General features: G+C 41.7%; 1 protein-coding gene across 8 annotated transcripts in view; it reads left to right on the top strand.

Moving 5' to 3' along the window:
- The window catches only part of GULP1 (GULP PTB domain containing engulfment adaptor 1), a 1,895,686-nt gene that overhangs the window by 1,749,045 nt on the left and 122,419 nt on the right, over window positions 1-24,222 (top strand). The window contains exon 12 of one of the 8 annotated variants that reach the window (XM_069225939.1): window positions 11,782-12,006. The exons of the other annotated variants lie outside the window; for them this stretch is intronic. Coding sequence (XP_069082040.1) covers window positions 11,782-12,006 — 225 coding nt within the window. The remainder of the gene's footprint in view (window positions 1-11,781; window positions 12,007-24,222) is intronic. 8 annotated transcript variants of the gene reach the window in all.

Below are 24,222 nucleotides of genomic sequence, written 5' to 3'. Positions count from 1 at the left end.
GCTATCAGTGTCTGTTTTTCTTGCAGCTTCCTCGTCATCATTTCCTTGTTTTTGATTCTTTTGTAGTCTTTTCTGTTGCTATTGATGTGTACATTCTACCTCCCTTGACTATGTAATTCTTTCATCTCTGCTGCCCTTCAGCCCATTGAGCACTTGCGTAATTTCACACTGCTCTCTTTGCTCTATTCTGATACTTATATTTCTCTTTAGCATGAGCTGCTTGCCCCCAAGTAGATCTAGTCAGTGACTTCATTTCATGCAATTTTTCTCTTTCTTTAAATCAAAAGTACCATATTGAGTAAATCTGAATGGTCCTTTGTTTTCAGTGACATTGCACCATTACAAAAAACATATCAGCTCTCCAAATTGCAAAGCTGGTGCTAATTAAGGCATGTCAAAAATATCCCTGCCTGGGCAGTTCATTGAAAATATACGAGATTTGTGGCAGAAAAGGCTGACTGCAAGTTATCCCATTTGTAATTTTCCTATCTGCAGGGGTCGTTACCAAATACATGAAAGTGTTTGAACATTTTTGTGTGTGCTTGCAGAAACTTTGTGTACTCTTTCCAGTTATTCCTTGAATGAACATATCCTAAAGTAGCCCTCAGTCCCCTCAGACTGTGCTTCTTATTCAAGTTAGAGCTCTTGAGCGCAGCTTTTGATACCTTTTATTCATTTGTCAGAATGCACGCCCCGGAATTTGGTACTGTAGAGAGCATTCTAGTCTTATGTGCTACATTTATCTCTTTCAATGGTGGTCCCATCATTCTTTTGATTCCATAGGCGTTGCTATTTATTATTGCCATTCATTTCCTCTGGCCAGGCCCAATGAGAACAATATACTTTTAGATCTTCTATGTGTAGAAGATCACTTGCATAAGTGTGCAAGCCTTCCCAATTAGGTATTTAAAGGTTTGTCATGGCGGGCTCGAGGGAAAGATCTTTTTGTCAGACATGTTTTGGCCCTTCTGGGAGAGATATCCATCACAATGATCTTATAAGAGTTTGGATCAAAGGCAATATAGCAGAAGACAATGTTTGTCAATTTATGTTCTAGAACTTAATCTAAAAATGTTTTAACCCTAGCTTCCTCCATTCTTTGCATGGAAGGTAGCACCTAATGTTTACCGATGATATCATGACTTCATTGGGCAAAATACACTTTACAGCTTTACTTCCATTGCAGTTATGAATGTGAGTATATATATACTGGAATCTCATTGGGTAGAAGTAGTCGGTACTGATGTGGCTCAGTGTGCTGACCTGCACCCCATTAAATCAAGCGATTCATAAAACACTACCTCTTGTTTCAAACATTTAGTCTCCAAGGAATGGGCTGCTTTGCTGCAGAGGAAGCTTTTTCTATGTGCGTTTTCAGAGATTATGTTGTTTTATCAGTGACGGCAGTAAAAGAGCAAGTAGTCCCCACTTTAATATTCTCCTTTCACCTTTAGTGACGAACATGTCATTATACTTGTTTTATATTCTTTGAATAGTTTGTCTCATGACCAGAACCATTCACTGAATTCCTTCAAGCTCACTGTAGCCACCACCGTGGAATGCAAAACACAAAAGAGAATGTTTTTACTACAAAGTAGTTATGAGGGGTTTCCAGTCTGTACTCTCCATTACCGCTGTCAGTTTTGTGTTCGTAAATGTTTGACATCTGCGAATCTACCAAATAAGTAAGCAATCTTTGAGCGAATGCTAAATGTGTTTTCTGAAAATCTTTTTTAACTGTGTCAAAGTTATGTAAAAATAGATGTGGAGGATTCTCCAAAATGCCAATGTGAGGAAGGCCTTCACTTTTTATTTTGATTGAAGTAGGAACATAATGAAAACAAACTCTTTATCCAGAAACAACGATGTAGGCTAAAAATTCCTTGATTGATTGATGGACTATTTTTTGCATTCTGAAACATAATAAAATATAAGGACATTTTGATCGCAGAGAATGTGCATGGCGATCCTTTGAGGACAGTTTTGGGTTCTTTTCACTGCCATATGCCTCTTAACACAAAGTAGCCTTTTGAGCTACTCAACATGCTTTTGGCAAGTTTCCTCATGGATCAGGCTCAACAAGGATGAAACATGTCTAGGTTTATCTGTATTTCCATGAAGTGGGGATGTACGCTAGAAGTTGGACTGGATTTTGTCTTTTGGGGCAAAGCCAAGATTGATTGCATTTTGTTTGGGCCTCGTCTGTAGTGGGATAGTGGAAAAACAATGGAATGAAACGTGACCAACAGCAAATGAAATTAGAAAAAGATATATATATATATATATATATATATATTAGAGCAGTTTCTAATACAACAGAATGCAAGTAGCGAGAAGGATTACTCTTAGAGAAGATGGTCGAATTATGTCAGGTACTATGTGCTCGTTCTTCAGTTTATTATTTGGCATTTTATTATATGTTAATAAGATAACTTGATTCAGGAGTCAGATCATCAGGTTTGATTAAGTGCAGTAGCTAGATTATGATGATTATTTTTTGTTTCGGTTTTCTCCTAGCCATCATGTTGTATATTTAGTCACCTAACAATGTATGTAAAATCATGGGTTGAAACAACTCCTTTTGAGATTGGATGCCTGTTATTGTAGGTGCCTATTACAAAGAGTGGTTCCTGTTTTCTGTACAGAAAATTTACTTAGACCGAAATGCTGCATTAGCAGTTTCGACTTGTTCCACTGGCAAAGGCGTTTTATTTGTATTTTAGTGGTTTGGAAGAAAACAGTTGATACTACATTTGGTTTTCATTTACTGTGGTTGATGCAATTCTCACTGTAATTCTTTCACATGGCTCGAGGTTAGCTGTTTATTTTTTTTTAAAGGACTTTATATTTGGTCTTGCATGATAAGACATGATCACTGTTACAATCAAATAACCAAATCACATAGAAAATAATTGCACATAAGTGCACATGAAATGCAGAGATCTGAAATGCATAAAACAGTTTGCAATGTACTAGGACAATTATCTAAAATAACCCTTTTTCAAACTAATCCTACATTAATATAAACTGCATACCAGTGGCAGCTGCCGCCAATGTGAAGCGCCCAACGGGTTTGGAGAATCACAATAAAAAAATAAAAACGTACCTGCCACTCTGGTCTCGGCCGCCCTAGTGCTCCTCATCCACCCAGCATTCAATGAGGCACAAAGCACAGGCTCCTAATCCAGATACTACACTCATGTTATACCAAGCATGAGAGCAGTGCTGGGATTGGCCTGAGCAGGCTGGCATGATACTCGCTCAGGCACAGGGAGCTTATGCCATTTCTCCACTTAGATGTGTAACACAGCTGGGTTGGAGAAATGTAAGTGTGCATGTCGATTTGGCCATCCTAAGACAGCCGGCCAAACTGACATGCTCACTTTAAAGTGCCTACCTCTCCTTCTCTCTACCAAGGCCCAGACCCATCCACCCTAGATTCCATGGCTGCCAGAGAGAGAGTGATGAATAAAATGATAGTAAAATTGTTTTATTATCATTTTATTTGTCACTGCTGACTCTGAGCAGGGGGCGATGCTCCTCCTCTATTGTAGAGGAGCCGCCCCTGCTGCATACGTTTGAGAAGTATGGATTTGAATTAAAAATAAGTTGTCCCAAACATGTTCTACCCCTATTACAACCAATTTCTTTATTCAGTGTTTGACGTCTAATTTTATGCCTCACAAGAAGTTCTTAATTTGTAAAAGAGTAAGCACTGGGACCAAAGTTTTGTTCAAAGCACACGATCAGCGCAATTGAATGTCACTGTGCCAAACACCAAGACTGAGAAGTCTTCCGTCCATCTCATCTCACTTTAATACACAATCATACACTTTTTACCACTTACAATCACTTTTACAATTCCTGATTTTTCTCTTTATCACTGTTTTACATCGTTCTCTTCCTTTTTCTTTCCCCTAGTATGCTTTTCTTTCTCTTGCTATGCGTTCAAATCTAATGAGGAAAAATATGTGCTAGTCCACAAAAATTAGCGCTGTGGGCCTCACCAACAACCATAAGCTGATGGTAAACACTGGACACAAGACATTTTTAATGAAACTAGATTTTTTGGGAAGATGGGAGGACTGTAGCATGGCTTCTGGCAAAGTGTCTTTAAAGGTTATAAAAATGATAGTTTTCAAAACTTTTTGTAAAAAGGCTTACAGGGAGCAGTGCAAATGCAAGAATCCTGTCAATCAAGTAAAAATGGCTGTCAATGAGCCAATATTGTGGCTCAAAATATGAAGTGAGTCCGGTATTCTAACATGTTCATGAACTTTCATAGACATCAAGCATGGGAAGCAGTGGCTCGCAATTTTAAGCTGATATTGATGTGATCATCGGAAATCTACTCAGAGCTCCCAGTGCTTCAAATCATGGTCCTTTACTCCTCCTCTTGTTACAAGATGTGTTGCCGAAACTCGGAATTGCTATATGTATATATATCATTGACTGTGGTGCACCTCTATTTTTTATATGTTAAATTTCCTTGTTTTTAAGGGTTACATCTTGCCAGCTGTGCTTATAGTGAGTGCACACACACACTTGATTTGATTTATTTTTGATGCAGTGATTGCTTGGGATCACAGGATAGGTGTGGTGTTCTTTGGTCCACTGTTTTCTGTTTTGGTGTTTCACTTCATGGGAGTAGTTTACATGTCTCTACAGGAGGGAAGAAAGCTGTCAGATGGCAGCAACTGTAAATTGGCACTAGAGAACTTGAGAAATAGAGTGTCAACTTTCTAAAGTTGCCTTTTACTGACAAGTTAAATTAAATCTGACTTGAGCATCAAGTCAGGCTTAATGCAATGATTCTCTTGATACATTGAAGTACCAGCTTTAGTAGTCCCATTCAGAAGTTAGCACAGCTGATTTGCCAACACATAATCCTGTACCAGACAATGACGCTACTAGCCTTACTACAGTAAAAACAGCAATTTTAAGTTTTTAATATTGGGATATAAAAAACATGTCCTACTTTTTAAAATACAGCACCATGCCTTGGAGCCTAACAGTCCTACCTTAGGGGTGACATTTACATTAAAAAGGAAGGTCTGGACGTTGTCATTAGTTTAGCAAAGTGATATTAGCAGTTTGAAACTGTTCTACTTGTCTTCAGTGATACACAAGGAGCCATGTTTTAGTTTGTCACACTCATGGTGGCAAAATGAGTGCTGAAGTCCACTAGGGACACTTAATTACAGGTCCTGGGTACCCCTGTTACCATATGCTAGGAACTTATAAGTCATATGTCAATTGGGTATAAGCCAATACAATATTACACTTTATGGATCAGAGCACTGGCACTGAGGTATCTTTAGCAAGCCTCTGTGTACCCTCAGATTCATTACACCAGTGCCCAACAGGTAAAAACTGGGGGTGAACCTGCAAAAACATGTTTCCTCACAGGAGCCCTCATGATTTTAAAGTGATGTAACACTGGCTTCTGCCCCCACCCATGCAGCTAAAGGGACTGATCACTTAATGCAGGTAGTGTATAGTTTAAAACATTTAGATGCACAGGACCTCTGCCTCTGACATTAATTGTGGGAACAAGAGAATGGAGAGAGGAAGCAGATCAGCTGCCCCAATTTTCCTCCTCCTTTTCATTGAATCTGCAGAAGGAGACCATGTCATTTGTAAGATTTCCTAGATCCCTGCCCCATATTAAAACTGTCCCCCACACCCCTGCTCTTTTGCCCCAATAGTGGGGCGGTCTTCGATTTAAATACATTTGTTGGTCTACTATGCCTTTGGAGAGAGAAGATGAGAGATGTTGCTTAGCCTTTAGGGGTCTGATTTCCCCCATTGGAAGAAGCCAGAGCAAAGGCTAGACCATATAGACAGCTCCTCACAAGATCACCTTGAATCTAACAGTGGTTATTATGTCCCTATATTGATCTACCAGTCAAGCTGCAGAACAATTCAAAGGAATATGATCCACGAGGACCACGGGGTTTTACATATTTAGCAGAGTGATCAAATGATTCATACATACGGTCTGTACATCGCTTCCCTGTGCAGGGTTGGACAGTTGAAAGCACATTGAAAGCTAGTTTCATGCTCTACTCCACTGGATTCCTGGTTTTCACGGACAGACGTTAGAATTTCACCGGGCTGTTAAGATCAGCCTTCCACAGCCTATTGCCCTCCCTTCACTTCGTTGAGTAATAAAGACTTGCTTAGAGATTTCTTCATATGTAAGTCTGGATAGCGGCATTTTTCGCCCTCTACCACAGGCTTGAGTGTAACTTTCTGCGTTTCCACGCTTACTGGAACAATTCCCAGGTCGGCTGATAGAGGCGAACTATTCATTCCAGCTGACTGCTTTTCTCTTCATTCTTTTTCTCCCTGCCTGAAAGGCAGATGGGAAGCTGTTATGCATGCACCATCTGAAAACAACAGATGAAATTCAACATCAGACCTGCCAAAGAAAAAGTATCCAAAATATCCACAAAGAGGAAATTGCATGTGAAAAAATAAATAAAAAAAATCCAACTTCCAGTTCCAGGCATAATATATTTATTTTGCACCTATTTCTGCGTTGGTATTGTTCTTTTGCTTTCTACTTTCTCTTGAAATGATCTTTGACCTCCTAGGGCTGTACACTACAGGTGAAATAAGTCCATTTTAAGTGAAATGTTTTCCGTTTTTAGATGAGTGAAATGTCGTATAATCTGAGAAAAGCAGTCACTGGTACATTTTGCTCTCCCTTGAATTCACCTCCCGTTTATGAATGACTATTGCTCAAACGTAAGGTACACACTGCTAGCACAGATTAAATTAAACTGAACTGACGTTTAGAATAAAACATCATTTATGAAAAATAGGCGGTCTGGAATGCTTTAACATGGACATCAGTGTACAAACAAATTGAGGGCTGTTTTGCTAAAAAAAAAAGTTGAAAGGATTTGGCAGAATATGGTAATTTGAACAAATAAAAATAGTCTTGATGGCATTTCGATGATTTGAGTATGAATGGAATGAGGTTGTTATGAGAACTAAAACTAATATCCTAGCTTTCAGATCTTGCAGTGGTTACTGTTTAGGCGCCAGTTGCAGGGGCCGTACTAGCAGTAAAAAAGATGCCAGTGTTGTATGTAAGCATACTGTGATGTGATGCGAAGCCACTGCGAGATGTGAGCCTTTGATGCATTGCTTTGAAGTCACGCCAGTGTCCATCCAAATTCAGTGGACTGGGAAGTGCGTGCTGCCCCTCCTGAAATATTGTGGGGTTGCTGCCGCCATTTCTCTTGCTACCTCCAGGTCTCTACAGATTTAAGGAAAGAAGTGCCTACAATGCTCAGTGGCTCCACACCCAATGGAAATGGAGAAGTATTCAGCATTACCTCTCCTCAATATATCTAACTCTCCAAAACACCTGAAGAAGAAAGTTGGCCGCACCTAGGGCCAGATGCACCAAAGGATTTTACCCATTCTGTGTCTATGGGAAAAAGCTTTCGTACATATGGCCCCTAGTTACTAGAGACCCGAAGGAATGAAGTAATATGCGAACACAGCTCAGTGAATCTGTCCCCGTTATTGAACTGTCTCAGGGAATGGGGACTGCTGCCACACGTTCAGGATGAGTGAGTAGCCACATCATGAGGTAAGAAAGGGGGAGAGACATTAGGGGAGGGCGTCCGGAGATAGGATTCAAAGTGTAGGTGGAAGTGACTGGATTCAAAGCCTATTCTGTTGTTGTGGAAGACCTAGTTGAAACCATTATTGTGAACATTGGATACGAACCCGGTTATTCATTAGGCTGATGTCAAGCAAATATATTGATGGATTGCAGCTGTTTCTCAAGCAAATCCATGTTTCACTTTCCGCTCACGAAAACTGGAACAGCTGGCTTATGTTGGAAAGACCAGTGTCCGAAGCAATTTCAAAATGCATGCACTAAAGACATGCATTTTAATGGTCGGAGGATCAGCAAAAGTATGGCCAATTGAGATTTAGCCAACAGTATATGTTATAACTGTTAATGATCATTAAAATCTATTGATGCTGATTTTACACGAAATCCAAAACAATAATCTTACCACCAGTTTCTTCCACAGCATATTGTTATGAGGTGAAACAAATGAGTCCTACCATTTTGTTCCTTTGTAATGTAGTATGGTGATGTGCATTCTTCTTTAAAAGTGCGGCACGTTAATTTGTTTCAGCCGTCTTCTATATTCTGTTTTCACAAGTAGTCCCATCTGTCAAATCATGCTTCCTTCCTGTACTGTGAATATTTGCCAGATCACACTGTGGGTCTCCATGACTATGCACATAATGACCTATGGTTGAGTGTCATCAGCCATCATACAGGGTCATGGTGCCGTCTATTGGCAAACCATTGTTTAAACAGTAAGTTTGGCAACATGTGGTTAGCATCTCTGGCATGACGTTCTTTTGGGCTGTGGTATTAATCTTCACTCATCATGATGATAGGTGTAAAGGGAATTGTCCCATCCAGATCATCTCTGAAAAGAAGCGTATGCTGCAGCGTTCATGAAATGTAGCGGGTTGGGGATGAGAGCTCATCAAAAACGTTTTCTGGTCTAATGATCCTCACTACATGTGATGGACCCTGCAGCATTGTGCGTAGATGACCACATACCACGCACCACCTCAGGAACCCAATAAGAACCGACATTTGCTGTGCCACAAGATTGAAACACTACTTGCTTGGAGATAACTGCATCAGTTTTTAAATTGTCCCTTTATAAAGGCATGGCTGTGTTCCGTCAGCAGTGTGCGGGTGGTAGACATACCTTTGTTCCTCGCCCAAAATGTCATGGAAGAATTTGATTTCTCCCCGGAAATCTCCTCACCTGCTACTCTTCTTTCATGGGGACAATTTCATATATTTCTCAGACTCTCACAGGCACAGTTTATACCCTGGACATTTTTAGTGAGTCATTAATATTGTACTTATATTTAAAATCTAGTGTTCTGTGGCTCCTTTTTGTATATGAATACATTTTTCTAGTGTTTTGGCCTCAGTGTTTTCATTGTTGAACAAATATTGAAGGGTTTGTACAGTAGTTTTCCTGGAGATACCTGGAACCATAGTAAAGAAAGTGCCTTGTGGTGCAACAGGATTCATAACCACTTTTTGTGTTTGTTGCTGTTAAAAAGGGGCACGGCCTGGTTTGTAATAATGACCACATCGGCACTACTGTATCTCCATGTATTTGTTTATCTGCTTGGGGGTGTGGCGCCATACAAATGAGGAACACATTTGTGCCATGTTACACATGAGGGTCTAGAGGCAAAGGGCCATCAGTTGTGCACCGCCTTGAGGCTTCATACTGAAAGAGAGGAAAGGGCATCCCACAGATTCCCACCAGAGTTCTCCTCTGGAATGCAGGCCAGTGTGCTACCTGCATAGTGAAAGGTGAAATATTGTCTTTAAAAAGATGGTACATCTTTACAAAATGTGTTTTTTGTGATACAGGTGCACTGTCCTCATCTTCACCACAGAGCACATACTTAAGTGGGCGCCTTGGCTCAGAGTGGGAGGAAGCATACTATCCACAAAATGGCTCCAGGAGAATAACCTGACTATTTTTGGGATTTACACTATACATTTACATAATTATTTTATTCTTTAACAATCAGGTTATTACATCATACAAATGAGCAAAGGGCAGTGATTTTTCCTGATGGTACACAAGTGTGCTACCTTGTCTGTAGAGAAGTCTGTGAATGGCACTCATGCTGAAGCCCTGGCATAACGTAAAAAGATGAGTCCCCCTACATAATGTGACGAGGGGCCCGAGTGTCCCATATCTCACAGCTATTCAGCTGCCTTGGTCTTAAAGGAGGCCCCTGAAGTATTGGAGGTCCTTTGAAGGACTGGGGCTCCCAAGTACAGCAGGGGCCTTTGTTACACCCCTGGCTGTAGTGGAGTTGGAAGTTTCATGCAGGCATGTAAGAATATGTAAATAGTACATACAAATGTACTCCTGTAGTAGTACTACATGTTATACTTTTGTGAGTCGGATCTTGAAGGTTTATGCTCTTGGACGTCATTTAGGGGTCGCAGCTGCAACCCTTGGCTTGCCCATTGCGACCCCTGGCACTGTTTTTGTGACCCCTGGCCTCAGAGGTGGCAAAATTAGCGCCAAGACTGCAAGTGCAGCTTGTCCTTATGGTCGTCGGTTGGGGCTCCACTTGTTTTTGTGATTTTTTTATTCAGTAATATTGAGTAATATTTCATTATTCACTGTTAGTTTAATAAAGAATACATTACAGTTAGCTGCAATATGACCCTCCCAAGCAGCTGAAGTAAGTGAAAAGTATATTTAAATATATTCTGTCTGCATGCTTGCGGAGAGAGTGTGTTTATATGAGAGCGATTGTGCGTATGTGTCAATGTGGGTGTGTGCGCACATGCATGTGTGAGTGAAAGTAAAGATTAAAGAACATGTGCCATCATTTCCGCTACCCCTGGCTTTTTGGTGAACTGAAGTTCATATGCTGTATAGTTCTTTGACTTCTTGCAAAGTGACACCTCCGCATTTACTGGATGAGATCCAACCAGAGCAAAATAGAAACTGGAAGGTATATTTATGCAAAATGTGAACAGCCACATTCACCATGATGATTTGATAATGAATATTTGCTTTATTGAAACCTGCCATCGCAATTTAACAAATAAACTGTGAAAAATACAACTACAAGTCCGTAATGGAATGGGGGACGAGCGAGAGTGAAGTTGCTTTATGGTACAGACCTTAGAGACTTTGAAGCCGTTTTCGGGGAATGCAGTCACCAATCAGCTTGCATTCAGTCATTACTACCTCCGTGGTGCGGAGTGCCGCACTGATCCTTGTTCCATTGACATTACACAAAAACTGATTGATTTATCAGCCAATAGTGTGTATAACTCTCACAGTCTTCGCCTTTCCAAATGTCATTGTCAGTTGAGCCTGTAAAGAGGTGTATGACGTGTAATAATTTCCAGCGTAGTGCTGCTGCACTCATGAGGCTTTGAGGGGATTGTTTGACCCCATACGATTGTTAGTGAGCTCTCATACCATAAGGTTCCATTGATGCATTTTGAGGAACACAGTTTTTCACCAGGGATGTCAACTCACCAAACATCAGGGGTAGTGGAAGTGACATCATACCCCATTTCATCTTCATTTTCAGTCGCACACATATGCTTATATACACACACACATTCACTTATACACGCACTCTCTTTTACATAAGCACACTCCCACCTGCAAGCATGCACACAACATACATTTAAATGTTTTTTTTACTTACCTCAGCTACCAAGGAGGGTCATATTCCATCTAGCTGTACTCCATTTTTAATTACACTAACAGTTAATAATATAGTATTATTCACTATTAATGTAATAAAAAAGTGATTGAAAACAAGGAAGTGGAGCCCCAAGCAACGTCTGTAAGGACGAGCTGCCTCTGTGTTCCTGGCACTGAATTTGCCACCTGAGGCCAGGGGTCACAAAGGCAATGCGGGGGTGGGGGGGGGGCAAGCTGAGGGTTGCAGCTTCTTCGTGCAACCGCTAAATGACATCCATGGAAAAACGTTTGTTACTATGGTTTATGTGCTGCACGTTTGTACAGTGTAACAGTGTAGCCTTTTTGTTTCAGATTATGTTGATTTCTCTAATCTAAAAATCTTGCTACTTTCTCATTATTTTCATTTGAAGAATTGTTCGTATATTAATTCCTGCCTTGGCCCTCCTCTTCTCTTTCTAACACCTTTTTTGTCTTTCAACTTTTTTTTCTTCTGTTTCTGACTCTTTTGCAGCTGCTGCACATAAATTCTGCTACACAGCAAGATATTCTTCAGAGACCCTCAACCTTTTTCTGGTGTAAACACGGTGCTTCAGTTCCCTGTTTAGATATGTGTTCTTTAACTCTGACTCCTATGAGTTCGCCTGACTCCAGACTTTCACCAGGCCTACTAACAGCACCACCATCAAAACATGGTCTTCCAAAGCCTGTCAATGAGTACAGCCTTCCACGGCCTCGTGTAATCCTTTTGTGGAAATGCATTATTTTATGAAATATGAACTTTGTTGTTTGTTTTAACTGCACGGAAACGCACATTTTGCACAGTGGCTACTAGGAGATAGTGTTGATTTGTTCTATGTGAGTGTGGTATGACATCACATACCTCTGACTAATCTATTTTGTAATCATACTATTAGACGCCATGTTTAAAGTGGCTAATGTTGGTTTCTGTGCGCCTTACCTCTTTATTGCAATATTTTCTATTCGTATCTTATGGACTGTATGAAACATTGATTATTTGGAGTAACAAATATTTTTACAAATGGTTTAACTATAAAAAAGGTGCATATATATACATTTACAAATCTACCGCAAGTTTGAGTAATTTTCTGTTCATTTTCACACACAAACATACACACACATACACATAAACAAGGCTGACAAAACCCCACAAAACATAACTTTGTTAAAAGGGCCATAATGTACTAGACTAGAACTTCTCAAAACATCACATTTGATTTCACTGATGTCATCACAATGGGAGAAGTTTTCTTTTGCTCCCACAAGGTGGTATCAATTCATTGTATTTTCCCAGCCCAAGAGCATGTGCAAGGAAAAGCTTTGTGCCCCAACCAAGTGGGAGCAACTTTGTGCTCCCGTCCAGTAGGAAAGCATTACTTTTCCTCTGTCCGCATGCTCTGGCAGGGAAAAGACAGTGTCCAATGGTTTGAGTATTATGGAATACGAGACCTGAGTTGGCCCTGGAGGATGGGGTCCCTGGGACCATGGCATGACTCAGGGAACAGGACCTTGTGTACCCCTTCCCAATTCACAGTTTAGTCACCGGGACCTATTTAGGTGTGGGGACAGAAACTGTGCATCACTGCCCTTAGTTTCTAAGATGGCCCTGGGGGATTGTGTTCCCGGGGCCCCCTTCCCCCTAAATTTTATATGCACCACCCACACAGGCCCTTGCCCACCCTCGGAGCTTTATTTTGTTGTTGTACGGAAGTCTTCTCTTATTTTTATTATTTCACCACAGATTCCTAGAGCCTCTGCAAACATTTGGCAAAGTAAAAAAAACAAAAAAGTTTTTGCCACCAGGCAGGGTCCCTCTGAGTCCCCCATCTCCTGGTCTAGGAGGTCAAGGTATCACTGCCTTGCCCTTTGTGTCTTTTTTTCACATTTATTTTGGGACTCTGCACTGAGTCCTGAGACCTAAGATGGTTGTCACCTCGTCATTGATGGTGAATCTGATTTCTCCAAGGGATATGTCCGCTCTATGGTTCCTCTGGAATGTGATATATGCAGACCTTTTGAGCATTAATTGCTCAAAAACTACTTAACAAATTTACACATTATCACAAAAAAGCACTCTTACATGAACAAGATCAAGCTTTATGTCAAATATGGTGTGAATCAGTTCAGCGATTCAGGCTATAGCAGTGTGGAAATTTCCTTTGGAAAAATGAGGAAAATGCATTTTTGGACCTCCCCCTCTTTTCGTGGTCCCCTCTTGATAGATCACCTCACCCCAAAACCTCCCAGGAAGGAGCTGAGATGGAAGAACCTTTTTTGGAAGGTTTTATGAATATTCATCAAGCGGCGGCAAAGTTATTAGGATTTTTTTTTTTCCCCCTGTGAAACAAGGTCCTAACAATAACTACATAGTGCCCTCCTAGTACAACCAGTGGGGTCCAGAGGGACACCCTGGGGTAAAAAATGTCAATTTGCACCCTTGATGTGCAGCTTTGTTAAGAAAAAAACAGTGGCGGCCTCCTGCATTTTTTAATATATTTAAAATCCTGATGGGCCAGGGCTTGGAGACGGCACCTCAGTTTTTGTTTTGTGGGGATCGGGGGCGTGGCCTTCCTCTCTAAGCATTTAAAGAGGCCCTAGGGGCTATGCTTTTTTTGATGCAGAGGGTGCTGTGCACCCCCTTTCCTCAGCATCTATTGGCCATCATTCCCTGAGACTGTATTTAAAATTTGAGTGAGGTGGCATGCAGCACGCCCCTCACAATTCACAGTAAGGCCCCAGGGTCCCCTTTCCTGGGTCCATATGTTTTTGGGAGGAGTGCATCAGATCCCAATCCTAGAGCTGTAGACCGGCTCTGGGGCCCCCATCCCCTGAAGGTTGGTCAAACACTGTCATGGGCAACCCATCCCACTTACATCAGGCAGGAGGTCATGATGGCCTCGAGGCTCCCCCACAGATCCCAACTTCAATAAAAATAGGTGCAGGTGTCCCAAAGTAGGCACTGTCACACCCAAAATTATATACAAATAAATACAAATAGACACAATTAATAATAGATGAGTGGTAGGAACTGCTCATTTATTATTCACTTCTCCAGGCAATTGAGTGCCCGATATTACCCTGCAAGAGATTTTTATCTATATTTGTTAAGCCTGGTGGGGGCACCACCAATCACCACCAGTCCCTTTTTTAATATTGTGGGGGGTAGGACTGCAGGACGTGCTTCATTCCATTAAAAAAAGACAGTAAGTCTTGAATGCATTACCTTAGGAGAGCTTACCATATTCTTTAAAACACTCCTAGCACTCCTAGCTACAACTCAATGTGCAAGTCCTTCTTGTGATAGGGTTTAAAGATGCACTTTGTGGCCTGAAAATGTTATTTAAAAGGACTCGGAGACATGTGTCTTTTATTAAAAAAAAAAAAACACTTTTGGTAATTATTGCAATATGTAAATTTATAAAAGTTACATTTAGTTATAATTATTTGTAGCCTTTTGTCAAAAACAATAAATCAGCTTCATAAAATTGATGTGCTGACCCCTTGATAAAACCAATAGGCTCACTTTTTTATATTTTGGTGTTCTGGCCCTTTGACAAAGATAGGAAGTATGCTTTATTTAAAAAGACACCCAATATATTGCTGTATCACATAGTCAGCATTGCACCCGGCGATGGGCATCTTATTTTACCTTAAAAAAAGTGAAATTCACTGGAAAAAAAAGCAACATTTAAAGTAACGTTTAGTTAGAATCTTCAATTATATCCTTCTTCAAATAAAAAAAAAATCCTAGAAATTCACTGAAAAAAGGTTAAAGGGACTGTATAGTTAGGTGAAATATCAGATAAAACATATCATTTTAAGTGGCCGAAACTACTGACATTCACCAGTTATAATTACCTCAGGTAACTGTAGCGCATGCCCTGAAGGAACTATAACTTCAGCCTACGCCATGCAGTGCTACTTACCTCCCATATTACATCACACATGACATTAATTGATGACATCACTGCACATCTGAAATTGATGGCAACACTGTGAATAGTGGGGGCATGAGAAATAGTTACTTAGCACTGCAGCCCCCCACAACATTAAACAAATGCTTGGTGGTGCTCCTGACCCTTATAGGGTCACCACCAGGATCCAAAATTCTAAACAAAAAGCCTTTGTGGGGCATTATGGTGTTTTCCTTGTCTGGAATAGTGAATAATGGGTGAGTGGTCCTACAGCTCCTTTATTATTCCTTTGTTCTGCCATTTTAAAAAGGAAATATAGGTGCCCCAGTGCCTACCTGGTACATCCTAAAGTTTGTATAATGTTATGGACCACTGAGGGAGCCCCAGGGACCCTGCTGCACCTGGCTGGCTCCCCTGCCACGTCCATGGTGAAAGTCAGCCATTTTTCTTTTCTGAAAGTGGGTGCCCCTGCCACATCCACTGAAGGTCCTCAGGTAGAGCCCCAAGGCTAGCAGGAGATGACTATTATACATTGTTGGTGCCTCTGTACCCACCTGAGGCACCCACATCTGTTAAAAATGTTGTGGGCTGCAGGGAAGAGGCCCCAAGGCTCCTGCTGCCCTAGGAGGCTCACAAGCCAGCACCCATTGTGGTGCTTGTGGAAGCTTGCTCACTCACTTTGTTCCACTTGGGTGTGAACAGCATTTTTCACTTTTCTCACTGGGAAGGGGCAAAGTTGTGTTTTTCTAGGCAGAAAACAACAGTGTACTGCGAGATACAGTCTGGGACACTGCTTGAATCAAGCCATGGGGGTAGGGCTCCTGGGGCTAATCTGCAGCTCAAGGAGGGGGCCTGATGCACTTCTCCCCTGTTAAAAAAAAAAGAAACTTGACCCCATGGAATAGGGTTCCTGGGGCTCATAGAGGTTTGGCGAGGGGGGTGTAGCGTGACCCCTCCCATACATTTTAAAACAGCCCTGGGAGATGGACTCCCTGAGGCCTCATAGAGACTTGAGGATGTGGGGGCTACGTGCCCTCCCCTAAAATACTAAAGTATGCTGGCCCCCACCACCAGGCCCATTCCCACCCTGGCAGGCTGTTTGTTCAAACAAAAAGGTCCCAGCATTTTGTGTTTTAATCATATTGGCATATCTGATCAAAAACATCATGCTGTTCCCCACTGGGGTTACCTCTTGAACCATCCACCAGGTCTCACTTCAATGACAGGGGATTGAGTATCCAAGTCCTAAAATGGCTGTCCCCACATTGTTGTTGATGTGGTGTCAATTAGTCAAATCTTACCTTAAGTTCTGTTGTCTTTATCAATCCTCTTTCGTGTCAACAATATAACTTTTTGAGCTTTATTTTTTCAATAGCTACTGGAAGTGTTTAACCCACATTATAAAAAGCACACTTTCTGGCTCAAGATCTAGTTTTCTGACATATTACGGCAAGGTCAAAGAAAAAATGGGGGCCTCAAAAGTGAGATTTCCCATTTTAATTTGTGCAGGAACGTCTGCTCTCTGATACAGGAAAAAAGATGAGTAGACTTAACGTTAAAACTTCACACTTCTTTGTTTGGTGTAAATATGGTGAGAAGCTTTTAAATAAAGACCTGGATTGGCCGTAAGATGGTTACATTTAGGGAAACATTAGTAATAGCTGGACCATTGACGATCCAGCCCATTGTGCAGGCAATGTACACTGGGGTTGGCCCTGTAGGGTCTAATACCACCCATCTGGTACATCACTACCAAGTGCAAGCTTCACAGACTCGAGGAGTCTGGCTGCGAGTGGACTAGCACCACCCACCATGTCCACCAACATTAGGTTCAAGCTTCACAGACTTACAGGTGCTAGCCATGGAAGGGCTAGTACCACCCATCCAGAGCACCACCACTGTTTGCAAGCTTCACAGACTCAAGGAGCCCAGGTGCAAAGGCACTAGTATCAACCCCCAGCAAAACACCACCGGGTCTTCATATGGCCCACCTGGCATACCGAACGAGGACAGGCTGAAGGTAACTAGCTATGCATGGCCGTGGAGTTAAAAACCCTCTGGGTAAGGTAAAAGGCCATGAATAGTGGAGGCCCTATGCCAGCCTGCAGAGTTTTGGGCACATCGCCTGGCAAAAACCCAGGCTCTGCAGCCCAACCTTCTGCGCATGGCCAAAGGCTGTGCAATGGAGGACAGTTAAGTGCCTGACCAGAGTCTCGGACCTGCACCCCAAACATGCAGTGTACATTTTTGAGACAACTATTGTCCCAACTGCAGACAATCAAAGGCTATCACTGTAGAAGGTAGACACTCATGATTAACGGGGTGCAGGGAAGGGCCAGAGGTTATTTCCTGCACCTATGCCTACAGCCCGAGGCTGCCTGTCAATTCTGGTGCCCAAGTCTGGTCTGCGAGATCCTGTGGTCTACCCTTACTGTGTGCAGTTCAAAGAAGGACACAGTGCAGATTAGCTTTTGGGGGAGGCATGGGAACAGTGTCTCCATACACAATCCCTGGTGCAGCTAAATTAGAGGAACTTGCCATCAAAACATAATATGAAGACAAGCACTGCTTCATCTTTATGGAAGCGAAGGCCTCTAAAGGTTGACCACACAAGTTTTGTACAGAAACTGTAGGTTTTCTTTATTAGTCACTGGCACAATATGTGCATCTCAATGATTAGAAGCTTTGGGAGCAAGAAACAATGCCTTGTTGAATAAGATTATAATATAACAGAAATTCACTAAAAATACAAACATTAAATTATGTTCGAGTTAAGTTTACCTATAACACATAACGTATGTTTAAACAAATCTTTGAAAGTCACTGAAATTTTTTAGAAGAGAAAATAAGACAAAAGGCTCTATGGCCATATAAATCTTTAGATTAGTCTCTGTAGAGAGACAAATGCATTAATTTGACATAGACTAGTTCAGTGTATAATGGAGTTGCAAATTTCAGTTAGTTTACTGGATCTCTACCTCCTTTATTTTTTTTAAGTTTTATTTTTTAAGAATACCTGCCCTTTAACGGTGTCTATATATATATATATATATATATATATATATATATATATATATACATATATATATATATATATATATCACGCAGTGGAGGTCAATATTGGGTAGTTATAGTTAGGGCCACGTTTCTGTGTGAAATTGATTTTTTGGCCTGCTGATGCCTTTGGTGCCATTTGACAAATATATGCAAAACTTTCCCAGAAAAAAGTCTAATTCACTTTAACTCCTTCCCAGAATGTTTTTGGGGGGATCCATCAGGCAGTACCTGAGAAAAAGGGGGTTCCGAAAACATGTTTTCACCAAAGACCTACAGCTAAGGTTTTGAGAAATTAGGGTTTAAAAATGTTTAAGATACAGAAACATGGATGATCTGCAGATCGAACCAATCTAAAGATCATGGCCCTCATTATGAAATTGGTGGTGTGGGCCGCCATGCTGGCGGTGGTGGGAAATTCCACCATCCAACATGGCAGCCCACACCACCACATAATGATGACAGGGAGGGCCGCCATAGGTGGCCCTCACCCACCGCCAGGCTGCCTCTGACAAGCAGCCTGGCGGTGGACGGCATCATTATCCAACAGGCAGCGCTGCTGCCCCTTGGATAATGATCCCAAATCTCCCAGGCCTTCCCTGGTGGGTTTCCCCGCCAGGGAAAGGGTGGTGGAAGGGGTGCTCCGGGGCACCCCTGGGGGCCCCTGTACTGCCCATGCCAAGTGCATGGGCAATACAGGGGTCCCTGTGCAGTGCCCCATCCTAAGTAATTGGGAGGGAAAGTAAGTTCCTCATAAAATTGTTTTTGTTTTGGACAGTTCCTCAATATTAGAAAAGGTCCCCAGTTCCACACCATAAAGAGTGGAACCAGTGGCTTTAGCCTCATCGATCTGAAGAGCTTGTCATATAGCTTTCGTGTGTGAGGCTGTGTGTTCCTTCATTAGGGCACCCATAAAGTGCTGTTGCTTAATAACTGTCTTGGTGGTGTGTGTCTTCCAGGTCATGCTATCTGCAATTGTTATTCCTAAATAAGGAAAGGAATTTACCAATTCAAGAGGGGTTTCACCTAAGATAATCTTCATTGTTTTTTTTTTTTGTGTTGATCTCTTTTTTTAAAAAAAAATCTTAATTTTTTGTTTTTTTATTGGACTTTTTATTGTAGTTTTTTTTTTTACTTTAAATTTTTTTTATTTTAACTTTGTAGTTTTTTTTTTACTTTAAAAAAAAATGTTTTTCATTTATATAATTTAGTTTTTTTGCCTAGATCTATCCATCAATTCATTTATCCATCCATTCACCCAACAGAGGTGTACAGCCACACCACATCATTCAGTTTCTTTGGGTGTGTAATAATTCCATTTCTTCCTGGACAGCCTGGCTACGGTGCACTGCAGACATGTCAGCAGCATGTGGCACAGGGAGCACCACCAGCTCCCATATTTTAAAGGCTCAGCTGAGACCTGCACCAACCCTAACTCAGTACATTTATGCACTGCAGAGAGGCTTTTGACATAACCATCTACCTTCATTTCTTCTTCAGGAATTGTCAGTGGCCCAGTTAAAAAGTACTTCTCCACGCTTTGGGACTTTTTTACAATTAGCAAACAGGAGGAGAACATTGTTCCATTTGCCACATGAGTATTTGTCGAGGTAATCCTGGTTCACATTATGGTACTGGAGGCCCGATGATTCATATGAAAAAAAAAGCTGTACGTGGTTGTGGCGGTGAAGGTGAGGTGAGCTTGGAAACATCACCTACAACAAGTCAAATCATGGTGGGAGGTGAGGAAGAAGAGGGTGACATTCTCATGCAAAGTAGCTGTGTGCCCAGCATTGTGCCAGAATCACCCACCCCAGTGACATCACAATGACACAGGAAGACTCAGAGTCATATCGAGACACCACGGGATACAGTGACTGTACCATAATGCAAATTGAGTCTACCACCACCTATTTCTTGAAAGTCACCTGCATCAGTAGCACTAGATAAGAAAAAAATCCAGGCTACTATTACAGGCATGTTTAGGCAGGAGAGGCCTTATTACCGCAACCACCCAATGGCACATTTGTACAATGGGAAGCTGGCAAAAATGTTAGCACTGGACCTCCTCCATTTTTCTTTTGTGGAAGGAGTGGGATTCCTAGAATATGTGGCAACCATCAGCCCGAAACGGAAGGTTTCAAGTCATACTTATTTTGCCAGAGTTCTGTTCCAGTGCTACATCACAATGTCCTGCAATTGGTTGGACACGCTTTTCAGCAAAGTGTTGTCCATATATGTGATGACAGACATGTGGACCAGTTGTCAGGTTACTGATTACATGTGCATCACTGCACACTGGATCTCTTTTGCAGGGGGAAAGCAAAAGCTATCTACAGGTCTTGGTCCTGAAGAAATTTCTAAGAGTGTTCAGTGACATACAACAGTAGCTATCTTTACCATGAGGAAATCACATACAGCTTCAAACATTTGGATTAATTTAATCACAAAGTGTCTGAATGGCTGTGACCCAGAGGTCTCTGAATTGGATTTGTTGCCACGGACAATGTCAGTAACATAGCCAAAGCCATGGAAGATGGTGGCTATTCCAGTGTCCAGTGTCTGGTGCACTGCATCAACCTGGTTGTGTAAGACTTTCTAAAAAAAGAAGACATATCAACATACTGAGCATGTGCAGAAGAATCTGCACTAATTTCAGCCATTCTTTTGAAGCCCAGAGAATGCTGTGGATTATTCAGTACGCTGACAGAGTACCAATTAAAACCCTCATACCAGAGATGCCAACATGTTGGACCTCAACCTATTACATGTTGCAACGTTTATTTGAGCAGTAAAGATTGATCAATGGCTATGTCATTCAAAGAGGAAGGAATGTAATTGGGAAAGCTATGACCATGAATGTGGACAAAGGGGGCCTAGTTAAATGCCTGACACAGATGCTGCTCACTTTTGAGGTTTTCACATGAGAATTTAACAAGGAGGACAGTACAATAGGCCAAGCTATCCTGCTGTGGGATCTGCTACAGGACCAGCTAAAGAACGTGCATGAAAGATTCAGACTCGTAGGAGTGAATAAAAACTCATACGCGCATGCCCTTGTTGAGAGCATAAGCTGTTGTTTGAATTTTAATGCAGGGGTGCAAAATGACATTCTCTCATCCAAAGAGTACCTCTGTGCCACCCTTCTTTATCCATACTACAAAGCTATTACGCCACTATCATTCCTTTCTCTGAAAGGGATGCTTCAAAATAGAAGAGGTGGATTGTTGAGCAAGCCAGAGAAATGGAAGAACAACAGCTGGAACTTAGAGTTCAGGGGTTCTGACTTTAATTTCTAGAGAGGGCCGACTTGCCAACACCAGAAACAAGAACACCAGCAACAATAGCATTAGAAGGATTGGACCCTACCTCTGCATTGGATTAGTTTCAAGTGGGAGGTCTTAAGTCCAGTGCAGTGGTGAAGCAAAAGAGGTCGAGTAAGTGGCAGCACCAATTACACTTCAGAGGATGTTGCAGGAGTATCTGGATGACCCAAAAGAGGTGTATGCGGATCAAAACCCATTGTTGTATTGGAATGGGAAGATGCGCCAATGGCCAGAGCTCAGCATGCTGGTGATAAAGTATCTGGCTTGTCCTGTAGATAGGTTATCTGTGGAACCGGTTCAGTGCAACTGGCGCAGTTGTTACAGTGAGACAGAGCAATCTCTTGCCTCAAAACATGGAGAGATTAACCATGATCAAAACGAACCAGCAATTTATACCACCTGATTACACTGTTCCCGAAACACCACAGGAGAAGGAAGAGGATGATTGGTCAGAATCAAGTGTGTTTGCTGACCAACTTCTGGGTGAACCACCTGAGTTTGAGGACTAAATCTACTTCCTGGGCTGAATATGCAAGTGCCACCATAGAACTTTTTAATTATTTCATGCTGACCTTCTTTCTTTGCAAAAATAAATAAATAACTAGTGGAACATTGCTTACGTTGGATTCCTGCTGCCCCCCCCCCCATTAGTTTAGTCGCAAATATGGCTTGTTTGGAGTTGGACCTGTGTGCAATGTAAGAAGCCCCCACATTCCTTTGAGGACATTGGAGACAATGCCTGACTCCATCACATGCCATTGTATATCTCTCTTTTACATAATCTAATGGGGCTACCCCAGAAGATCAGAGATTAATAGAGTGCAAGTGCCAAGGCCAAATTCCCATGTGTTGCTACTTTAAAGAGGAGATAATATTTTGTATCAACCAATCTGGTTGGATTGGAAGAGGTAACTACTAACTATTGCACCAATGAGTAGTGATATATTGAATGATTGCGAGTGATGATTGATGATATATGTGGTGGCTAAAAGAGAGGGACGTAATTCAACACGTTTGTAAACTTGATTTCAATGATTTGCATTGTTTGGGGGTGATTATGTTTTCCTAAAAGTGGTTGGCCTTTCAAACTTAGACAAATTTACCCTCAGGGTCCATTCCTTTTTTCTGGTTTTTCAGAGACCAGACCAATCACTTCAGTTACCAAACACGGATTCGCACAAAATACTCAAATTCTGATTAGTTAGTAATTAACTTCTACTGAAGAAGATGTCGTTTGGGTGTATCTAGGTTTTTCTAGGCAAAATGGGTAATGGTAATCATCTCCTAGTGATCAATATTGTTACAGAGTGCAGTAGAGCAAGGGTTTAAGTAATGACAGACACTTTTTAGCAGGTTTAAAATCAGGGAACACTGAAAGACAGCAGTGCATACCAAAACACCAAAATAAAGATTTGCGTTATAAATGAAGTAAAATAAATGTTCCCCTTTTATTTTTTACAAATAGAAAACCCACCCTTTTCACCCACAGCAGGCCACCCCTCTACGCTGTACCCAAGCAAATGGCCTTGTCCTCACAAGTCCAATGAAAGTCCACAACAAAAGAAACAAACGTCCACAACGAAAGTTCAAAGAAAATGTCCAAAGCGCAAAAAAAACTGGTCCAAACTCCCTTTCACACCCTTTCCACCCACAAGTGTCACTGCCACCAAACAAAACATTTAAAAAAAATAGTCAGAAGAGGGTGTTCCCCATGTGGGTCCAGAGATCATCCAGGGCTTCCTCAAGAGTGCCACCCAGCAGTCCAGGCATGCAAAGTGTTGCAGGACGTGGGATTGGAAGTTGCAGTCTGGGCGTGGAGGGATAGCAGTGTTGTGACAGAGATGGGCTGATGCCAGCTGCCAGCAGGCCGATGGTGCTGCTGGAGGCTGGAGACATTTGCAGCCAGTTGTAGGAGCTAGGACTGGTGGGTATGTTGGCTGCTTCCTGGACCACGTCCTCCTGAAGAGCCACCAGTTGGCGATATTTGTTGTCGATGCCCGCCAGCCTCTGCTGCTGGAGCCATGCTCCTATGTCCTGGCGATTTGGATGTCCACCAGGAGTAGCTATAGCAAGAAAGAAAAAGGAAAATGACAAATTATGAACAGTGTTCTGTGCAAGCATTTTTTTTAAATGTAGAGTGGCACAGTAGCAGTAAATTGCTGATCCACTAGGCCATTGGAACTTGATATTGCTGATTATAAGCCACAGGTCCATTTTTTTTAACCCACACGTCTTACTATAGTTGACAAATGTCAAAAGTATAAACTTTGAACTGGTATGAATCCGTAGTGGAAATCTTGAAATAGGATTTTTCAGTTTTTTTTGGGTGGCTGGGACAGAAATTTGGATACAAAAAAAGGACTGAAGTATTATGAGGTGACAGAATGAGCACTGGGAGGGAAGTGCAACACACTGTGTTTTAAGTTTCAACTGCATTAACAACTTTGTAAATAGTGTATTATCTGAAGCAGATGCACTATGGTACTGCTGAACTAAACCATGCTGCAGTTTTATCCAATAGCATGCATGAGTAATGGGAAGGGAGGTATGATGATGGTTGGGAGGATACAAATCTGCCTTTCTTAATAACTACAGTGAGTTAAGGGAGAAGACAGAAAATTTAAATACCCCCACCTTGAA

This window comes from Pleurodeles waltl, chromosome 3_1, assembly GCF_031143425.1.
Source record: "Pleurodeles waltl isolate 20211129_DDA chromosome 3_1, aPleWal1.hap1.20221129, whole genome shotgun sequence".
NCBI classification, from domain to species: Eukaryota; Metazoa; Chordata; class Amphibia; order Caudata; family Salamandridae; genus Pleurodeles; species Pleurodeles waltl.
Note: the sequence above shows the minus strand (reverse complement) of the source record. Positions and strands in the feature narration are given on the sequence as shown.